Here is a 10,318-nt window from a genome sequence, read left to right on the forward strand (position 1 = left end):
TTGTTTAATAGCTAAATAATTTATTTTAGAGATTCTAAAGTTTATTTAAGATAACCAGCGTCACTTTTCTCTTTGGTTTCAAGGATCATGGAAGCAACCTTCTGTCTTTGTACTTTTCCGGAGCCAGTTTTTGGTAAATAATCCACAAAATATACACCTCCACGTAGATGAAATGTGGCATCCAAATTTTCTTGAGCAAATGCATGCACCATATCTTCATCAAGTTTTCGGCCGTCCTCATTGGATGTCTTAACTATGGCACAAGCTGTTCGATTACCTGCAATCATGTCGGGAATTGGAAAAACACAGACTTCAGCAATTGCTGGCATGCGAAGCAGCACATCCTCTATAGGTTGAGGGCATATCTGAAAATTGTTCCATTTGAACATTTCCTTTTCACGACCTACAACATGCAGAAAGCCCCTCTCATCAAAATGGCCAATATCGCCGGAACAAAACCATTCGCCTTTTACAGATTTAGCCGTAGTTTCAGGATTATTGTAATAACCTTTCCAATGATAGGGAGTGGAAACCCAAATTTCCCCAGATTGATTGGGTCCCAACCTCTGGCCATCTTTGTTGACAATACAACTTTTTTTATTTGGCCATATCTTGCCTTCGGTCAAAGGTTCAAAATCATAAGGTGGGCCGCCATTGATTGTCAATCCACCTGAAATTTCTGACATTCCATAAATAACCGAAAATCCTGGCCGTTCAGTGTTATCCGAGAGTATATCGAAAAATTTTTCTTGTACCGGTTGTGGAACTTTAGCTCCACCACAGAGCATTGTGTGAATTGATTTCAAGGCTGTACGAATTTCATCCTTATCGCGGTTCAAGACTATTTCGGCTGCCTGATTGCCACTGCACAGGATGTGGGTAACTTGATAATGTTCTACAAGATGGAGAAAATATTCTGGACTAAAGGGTTGATCAGGTACAATACGAAGACTGGAATTCAATAAGGCCGAGATCAAATTCAAAAGTCCTGACGCCCAGTACATTGTACTAAAGCAAAGCAAAACCGAATCGCAAGTATTCGTGAGGCTATAAAGAGAGAAAAGAGCAAATTAAAATTAAGATAAAAGGTTTATACTTTAATGGCTAACCACCCAGGAAAAAAATTGTAAGTTCTTCCAAAGGCACAACTTTAAAAGCACTTCCCGAAGATCCACTCCCAGTAATGTTCATTATTTTAACTACCCAGGAAGTTCTTTTAATTCAATTTTTTATAATTTGGTTTTTTTCATACTTTTAATGGATAATTTTAACTTTGTTTCAAATAGGTTAAAAACAGAGTAAGAATTCATAAAATGGTACAAATCATTTAATTTTTGCCGACAAAAATGGTAAATCCAATCTGAAAAACTGTGAGTTTTTGAAAATATTTGAGGTCAAACGTTTCCGACAAGCGTTAGAATCCATTAAAAATTATAAAAAATTATATAAATTATTTATTTGACAAAATATCACAAATTTTTTTAATTTGCATCCAAAATATAGAATAACAATATTGAGTGGTTGAGTTCATAAAATGGGCAATATATCGGTTTCACAAAAAACAAAAAACAAGTAAGTAAAGTCTAAAGTCGGGTGGGCCGACTATATTATACCCTTCACCCCTATGTAGGCCAAAAATTGTGTTACCATTTCAACTACTTCACATTTGCTGGAAGCTATATAAAGGAGACAATTTTTTTACTTCTACAAAATCTCTAGAATTAAAATTTAAATCGGCTAACGCTATCCAGTTAATTGTAGGAAACTTCCATTGAAAATGGGTCTAAAATGTGTAACAGTCTACCATATTTCCCCAACTCTGGTGTACGTATATATGGGAGCTATATATAATCTGAACCGATTTGACATGTATAGTTAGAATAATAATATAACTTTGGGCCCCCTGGTCATATGAGTGCAAATCGGACGGAAGATATATATGGGAGTCATATCTAAATCTGAACCGTTTTCAACCAAATTTGGCACAATTACCTATACTACTAAACGTACTCCTTGTGCGAAATTTGAAGCAAATCACGGCAAAACCCTGGATTTTGAGGCCATATAAGTTCAAATCGGACGAAAGATATATATGGGAGTTATATCTAAATCGTTAAAAGGAAGTAAATTTGAAGTAAGTCAGGGCAAAACTCTGGTTTTTGAGACCATATAAGTCCAAATCGGGCGAAAGATATATATGTGAGCTATATCTAAATCTGAACCGATTTTAACAAAATTTGACACACTTAACGATACTATTAAACGTACCCCTTGTACAAAACTTGAAACAAATCACGTCAAAACTCTGGCTTTTGTGGCCATATAAGTTCAAATCGGACGAAAGATATATATGGGAGCTATATCTAAATTTGAACCGATTTCAATCAAATTTACCAAGCATTGGTAGAATGTCAATTCTACTCTCTGTGCAAAATTTCACGAAGATCGGTAGTAAACTTTGGCCTCTGTGGTCATATGAGTCTAAATCGGACGAAAGATATATATGGGAGCTATATCTAAATCTGAACCGATTTGGCTGATATTTTGCAAGATTTTTGAGATTCATAAAATATTTGGATGTACGGTATTTCAAGAAAATCGGTTGTGAAACACGCTAACTATGACCAAATCGGGGATAAATATATATGACAGGTATATCTAAATCTGAAACGATTTTTTCCAAAACCAATAGCGATTGTCTCTGTCCCAAGAAACGGTCCAATGCCAAATTTGAGGACGATCGGACTTAAATTGCGAGCTGTACTTTGTGCACAAAATTACATATACAGACAGACGGACGGACAGACAGACAGACGGACATCGCCAAATCGACTCAGAATTTAATTCTGAGCCGATCCGTATACTAAAAGGTTGGTCTATGATTACTCCTTCTTGGCGTCACATACAAAAAAACAAACTTATTATACCCTGTACCACAGTAGTGGTGAAGGGTATAACAAATGACCAATGAACCACACTTGAACCTTCCGAAAAAAGGTTTTGTATGATAGCCGGCTTATGCCGAAATAAATTCGAAAAAAATAGGAAAAGAGATATGTTTGTTTCGAATTTATTTCGGCATAAGCCGGCTATCATACAAAACCTTTTTTCGGAAGGTTCAAGTGTGGTTCATTGTTGGGTTTAATGAACTGCCTGAATTTATTCTGATAATTGGTTGATAGTTTTGCTGCAAATAGAGGATGCTGATGAGGAATGTGGTAATTCCGAAACGTGCGTCCATCCAACCATCTTGCAGTCTATAGGGGTTTGTCCAAATAAATTTGACAAGCATTCTTTTCCTCGTTTGGTTAAGCTACACTTGTAGTTTAGTCAATGTATGGTTTTAAGCTGAGGTAAAAAACAACAACAATGAAATAAAATTTTGACAAAATTTTCTATAGATATACAATTCTGACAAAATTTTCTATAGAAATAAAATTTTGACAAAATTTTCTATTGAAATAAAATTTTGATAAAATTTTTTATATAGAAATAAAAATTTTGAAAACATTTTCTATAAAAATAAAATTTTGACAAAATTTTCTATACAAATAAAATGTTGACAAAAATTTCTGTACAAATAAAATTTAGACAAAATTTTTTATAGAAATAAAATTTTGAAAACATTTTCTATAAAATAAAATTTTGACAAAATTTTCTATACAAATAAAATGTTGACAAAAATTTCTGTACAAATAAAATGTTGACAAAATTTTCTATACACGCAGAGAAGGAATATGATCACCTCAAACATGTTTCAAGAGCAAAATGTTATTTTTGTATGGTGACCATGTAACATGTTTGTCAACAAAATGTTATTTTCTCGTCAAATATAACCTGCTTGCCGAGATCAGATACATGATTTCCGAGAAAATAACATGGTTGCGAAAACCATGTTACATGGTCAACACCCAAAAATAACATTTTGCTCTTAAAACATGTTTGAGGTGATCATATTCCTTCTCTGGGTGTAGGAATAAAATGTTGACAAAATTTTCTATAGAAATAAAATTTTGACAAAATTTTCTGTAGAAATAAAATTTTGACACAATTTTCTATAGAAATAAAATGTTGACAAAATTTTCTATAGAAATAAAATTTTCACAAAGTTATCTGTAGAAATAAAATTTTGACAAAATTTTCTGTAGAAATAAAATTTTGACAAAATTTTCTATAGAAATAAAATTCTTACAAAATTTTCTATAGAAATATAAATTTGATACAATTTTCTCTAGAAATAAAATTTTGACAAGATTTGCTATAGAAATACAATTTTGACAAATTTTTCTATAGAAATAAAATTTTGACAAACTTTTCTATAGAAATAAAATTTTGACAAGATTTGCTATAGAAATACAATTTTGACAAACTTTTCTATAGAAATAAAATTTTGACAAAATTTTCTATAGAAATAAAATTTTGTAAAAATAAAATATTGATAGATTATTTTTGCCGATATGGACAACTATATGGACCAATCTGTGCATGGCTGTTAGCGGCCATATACTAGCGCAATGTACCAAAATTCATTCGAATAGGATGCATTTTGCTGCTCCAAGAGGTTCCGGAGGTCACATCTGGGGATCGGTTTATATGGGGGCTATATATAATTATGGACCGATATGGACCAATTTTTGCACGGTTGTTAGGTACCATATACTAACACCACGTACCAAATTTCAAACGGATCCGATTAATTTTGTTCTTCCAAGAGGTTCCAGAGGTCACATCTGGGGACCGGTTTATATGGCGGCTATATATAAATATGGACCGATTTCGACCAATTTTTGCATGGGTGTTTGAGGCCATATATTAACACCACGTACCAAATATCAACTGAATCAGATGAATTTTGGTCTTCCAAGAGGCTCCGGAGTTCAAATCTGGTGATCGGTTTATATGGGGCTATATATATAATTATGGACCGACCTAGACCAATTTTTGCATGGTCATTATAGACCACATACTAACACCATGTACCAAATTTCAGCCGGATCGGATGAAATTTTCTTCTCTTAGAGGTTCCGCAAGCCAAACCTGGGGATCGATTTATATGGGGGGTATATATAAATATGGACCCATACGGACCAATTTTTGCATGGTTGCTAGAGACCATATACTAACACCATGTACCAAATTTCAGTCGAATCGGATGAAAGTTGCTTCTCCTAGAGGGTCTGCAAATCAAATTTGGGGGCAATACGTAAAAGTGGACCGATATGGCCCATTTGCTATACCGTCCGACCTACATCAATATCAACTACTTATGCCAAGTTACAAGTCGATAGCTTGTTTCGTTCGGAAGTTAGCGTCATTTCAACAGACGAACGGACGGACGGGCATGCTTAGATGCACTAAGAATTTCACCACGACCCAGAATATGTATACTTTATGGGGTCTGAGAGCAATATTCCGATGTGTTACAAACGGAATGACAAAGTTAATATACCCCCCCATCCTATGGTGGAGGGTATAACAAGTAACTAAAGTCTAAATTCGGACGGGGACGACTATAACGGGTTGGCTGATAAGTCCCCGGTCTGACACATAGATGGCGTCGCTAGTATAAAATGCATATTATTTTTACATAGTACTAACCTTCAAATGATTCGTGTCAAAATTTGACGTCTGTAGGTCAATTAGTTTGTGAGATAGAGCGTCTTTTGTGAAGCAACTTTGGTTATTGTGAAAAAAAAAAATGGAAAACAAGGAATTTCGGGTTTTGATAAAATATTGTTTTCTGAAGAGAAAAAATACGCTGGAAGCAAAAACTTGGCTTGATAATGAGTTTCCGGACTCTGCCCCAGGGACATCAATAATAATTGATTGGTATGCAAAATTCAAGAGCGGTGAAATGAGCATGGAGGACGGTGAACGCAGTGGACGCCCGAAAGAGGTGGTTACCGACGAAAACATCAAAAAAATCCACAAAATGATTTTGAATAACCGTAAAATGAAGTTGATCGAGATAGCAGAGGCCTTAAATATATCAAAGGAACGTGTTGGTCATATCGTTCATCAATATTTGGATATGCGGAAGCTCTGTGCAAAATGGGTGCCGCTCGAGCTCACATTTGACCAAAACCAACAACGTGTTTATGATTCTAAGCGTTGTTTGCAGCTGTTAACTCGTAATACACCCGAGTTTTTCCCTCGATATGTGACAATGGATGAAACATGGCTCCATCACTACACTCCTGAGTCCAATCGACAGCTGAGTGGACAGCGACCGGTGAACCGTCTCCGAAGCGTGGAAAGACTCAAAAGTCCGCTGGCAAAGTAATGGCCTCTGTTTTTTGGATGCGCATGGAATAATTTTTATCCATTATCTTGAGAAGGAAAAAACCATCAACAGTGACTATTATATGGCGTTATTGCAGCGTTTGAAAGTCGAAATCGCGGAAAAACGACCCCATATGAAGAAGAAAAAAGTGTTGTTCCACCAAGACAACGCACCGTGCCACAAGTCATTGAGAACGATGGCAAAAATTCATGAATTGGGCTTCGAATTGCTTCCCCACCCACCGTATTCTCCAGATCTGGCCCCCAACGACATTTTTTTGTTCTCAGACCTCAAAAGGATGCTCGCAGGGAAAAAATTGGCTGCAATGAAGAGGTGATCACCGAAACTGAGGCCTATTTTGAGGCAAAACCGAAGGAGTACTATCAAACTGGTAACAAGAAATTGGAAGGTCGTTATAGTCGTTGTATCGCTCTTGATGGGAACTATGTTGAATAATAAAAATGAATTTTGACAAAAAAAATTGTACTTCTTTGTTAGACCGGGGACTTATCAGTCAACTACCCTTCACCATTTTATAGACTAGAATTTTGGATATCATGCCAAGTCCCTCAAATTTAAATCTGACCTGGTTTGGAAAACATTTTGTATACTTCTACAAAATCTCTAGGCTTATAATTCTACGCCCTGGCACGAAACACAATGTAAATTCAATCCAAGGTTACAGGCTACATCTCGAAGCTTTATCTAAATCTTAACCGTTCTGTGGAAAGTCTGCCATTACAGTGAGTAGGATATGACTACAATATGGGAAAATCATCATTCAAATTGTGTGTATACTGTGGGTGTTCTGGCCATATTTCTTTAAATCGGAAGGACAGATGTATATATGGTAGCTATATCTAAATTTGAACCGAGTTGGATAAAATTTCAAATACATAAATTCAATGTTATATTTATTCCCCGTATAAAATGTCAAGCCAATTGAAGTAGAATGTCATTGAAAATGGGTGTAAACTATGAAATTTTCTACCATATGGACAATGGACTGAATAGTCTAAGTGAGCCTGACAATAAATCGGTCATTAAACTTAACCTACCATTTTTCCCCAAATCAGATGTACATATATATGGGAGCCTATATCTAAATCATAACCGATTTGAACCAAATTTTGTATACGTTGGTAGAATTTTAATTCTAATCTCAATGCAAAATTTCATCTAAATTTGTATGAAACTTTTCCCTCAGGTATATGACCACCTGAGGGAAAAGTTTATAAAGGTATATGACCACCTAGGGAAAAGTATAAATTGGGCGAAAGATATATATGGGAAATAAAGGGTGATACGGTCAAAATTTGGTCAATATAAACTTGACGTATTTCTTTCAATTTTGCATTTAAAAAACCTGAACACCCCTCATTTTGAAGGTGTGTGTGTGTAGAATGTTGCTCCTATTTTGATTTTGGAATTCACTCTTCAGTTGTCAAAATGCCGTCCAAGCAAGAAGAGCAGCGTATCAAAATTTTGCTCGCGCATCGCGAAAATCCGAGCTACTCCCACACAAAGCTGGCAAAATCGCTAAAAGTTGCCAAATCAACCGTTACAAATGTAACTAAAGTGTTTGGGGAAGTCTGGATCGGGGGGAAATCGAAAACCGGAAGCCGCTGAGACGACAAAGAGAGTTGCCGGTAGTTTCAAGCGAAACCCTAACCTCTCTCTCCGAGATGCCTACATCTGCAACCGTGCATCGAGCCGGACTATCGACTTACAAGAAGGTAGTGACTCCAAATCGCGATGATAAACAAAATACGACGGCCAAAGCGCGATCCCGGAGGCTGTACACGACGATGCTGACGAAGTTTGACTGCGTGGTAATGGACGACGAAACCTACGTCAAAGCCGACTACAAGCAGCTTCCGGGACAGGAGTTTTATACGGCAAAAGGAAGGGGAAAGGTAGCAGATATTTTCAAGCACATAAAACTGTCAAAGTTCGCAAAGAAATATCTGGTTTGGCAAGCCATCTGTACCTGTGGCTTGAAAAGCAGCATTTTCATATCTTCCGGGACTGTCAACCAAGAAATTTACGTGAAAGAGTGTTTGAATAAACGTCTGCTGCCTTTCCTGAAGAAACACGGTTGTTCCGTACTGTTTTGGCCGGATTTGGCATCTTGCCATTACGGTAAAAAGGCCATGGAGTGGTACGCCGCCAACAACGTGCAGGTGGTTCCCAAGGACAAGAACCCTCCCAACACGCCAGAGCTCCGCCCAATTGAGAAATACTGGGCTATTGTCAAGCGGAACCTAAAGAAGACCAAAAAAACTGCTAAGGACGAGAAGCAGTTCAAGGCAAACTGGCTTTCTGCGGCGAAGAAGGTGGACAAGGTGGCTGTACAAAATCTGATGGCAGGTGTCAAGCGTGAGGCCCGGCAATTCGGATTTGGAAAAGCGAAAGCCTAACTGAATATTTTTCCTGAATTGTATACTAATTGAACTTGAAAAATAAATTTAATTTGATTTTTTAAATAAACGATTTCACCGATTTACACGCATTTTCCCTTGACCAAATTTGGACCGTATCACCCTTTATATCTAAATTTGAACCAAATGTGGCCCAATTGAGGATATTATTAATTGTACTCTTTGTGCAAACTTGAAGCAATCAAGGTGAACTCTGGATTCTGCGGCTTATTAAACCAATATAGGCGAAAAATATATATGAGAGCTGTATCTAAATCTGAACCGATTTTTTTTCCAAAATCAATAGCGATTGTCTTTAAGCCGAAGTAAGACCCTATGTCAAAATTCAAGACAAGGCACTGTTTTCAATCCCGCATAACTAATTTGCGCTCCCAAAATTTTTCCATTGATTACATTTTCAGTTTCAATAAACTTTTTTAATTGCATCAACTTTGGCTATTTTTCTTTTCTGTGTACTTACTAGATATTGTTATGGAGAAGGGATTGATGCGAACACATTACGCCTTTGGGAGTCCCTGTCGTACCAGAGGAGCATAATATAACAGCTGTGTCATAACCACACAATTTAGCACAAGGAAATTCATTTGTCTGCAAAGGGACAACACCGGGTTTCTTCAATAGATCATTAATATGGGCTACACCTGGCATCGAACCGGTCATCAAAACAATTTTGGCATTTAATTGCAATTCGTTAATGGCATTGCGAGCATTTTCACAATTTTCTTTATCACAAAAAACAATTTTGGGTCGGGTATTTTCATACAACGATGTCACAGTTTCTGCAAGCAAATGAAAAAAAAAATAAATCTCAATTTTTAATGCTACTTTCACTTAATCCCAAACCTACTTTGATCGAATCCTGGAAATAAAGCATTAACTGGTGTTCCACATAGAAATGAGGCCATCATAACAGTGGCTACATGAACCGAATGCTGGGCATATAAACCCACGATGTCATTGCATTTAAGTCCAGCTTCTAACAGATTGTGGGCCAAGATCATTGAGTGTTCTAGGAATTCCTCCACCGTTAGAGATTCGCCTGATGTTCCCATTATTTGTATAGTCTTCCTTGGAGTTTTTAATAATTGACGTACAATGGCTTCACCCAATGTCATTTGGGGATTGTAGAGATCTTTCAGTACCGGTCCAGACCATATTTTCTCGTTAGCATTGTAAGTAGTTCCCGTAAGTGTGAACATTGTTGGAGCAGCCGTCCTAAAGTCACCAGCCAAATCGAGAAACTGATCTAAAAGTTTGCAACTTTATATGATAACCTAGATTGCTAACTATCGCATGCATTTGATTGCATTGTCAAATTACTCAAGCAATTTTCACTTCCATTTCAAATTAAGATAATGCAATAATCAGATACACTTCAGATACACTTTATATAAATAGGTACACAATGATAAAATAAGTTGATCTAATTCAAATGAAGCCAATAACAACCGAAAAGTCTAAAGTTGGTCGAGGCTGACAACATTAGACCATACAGTTCCAAGTTTTTCAATTTGTAAAAATTAGCTAATACAAACATAAAAGTGCAACAAAAAATACTGAAATTGAAGAAAACATTTTTGATTTTTCGTTTTAT

At 36.4% G+C, this 10,318-nt stretch overlaps 1 protein-coding gene across 1 annotated transcript; it reads right to left on the bottom strand.

Moving 5' to 3' along the window:
- On the bottom strand, positions 1 to 9,974 carry LOC142238708 (uncharacterized). The gene is made up of 3 exons (XM_075310416.1): positions 9,572 to 9,974; positions 9,185 to 9,503; positions 1 to 1,047 (listed from the first exon to the last, which is right to left on the bottom strand). Exons 1-3 carry the CDS (start codon positions 9,921 to 9,923, stop codon positions 42 to 44), a joined length of 1,677 nt encoding a protein of 558 aa, XP_075166531.1. The 5' UTR covers positions 9,924 to 9,974; the 3' UTR covers positions 1 to 41.
- Positions 9,975 to 10,318: the final 344 nt, after the last annotated feature.

This window comes from Haematobia irritans, chromosome 5, assembly GCF_050003625.1.
Source record: "Haematobia irritans isolate KBUSLIRL chromosome 5, ASM5000362v1, whole genome shotgun sequence".
NCBI classification, from domain to species: Eukaryota; Metazoa; Arthropoda; class Insecta; order Diptera; family Muscidae; genus Haematobia; species Haematobia irritans.

Coding starts and splice junctions, on each gene's coding strand:
- LOC142238708 (XM_075310416.1), bottom strand. CDS start 9,923: ATGTTCACACTTACGGGAACTACTTACAATGCTAACGAGAAAATATGG. Junction 9,504..9,571: donor ATTTCCAGGATTCGATCAAA/GTAGGTTTGGGA, acceptor ATTTGCTTGCAG/AAACTGTGACATCGTTGTAT. Junction 1,048..9,184: donor CTTCTCCATAACAATATCTA/GTAAGTACACAG, acceptor CTCTCTTTATAG/CCTCACGAATACTTGCGATT.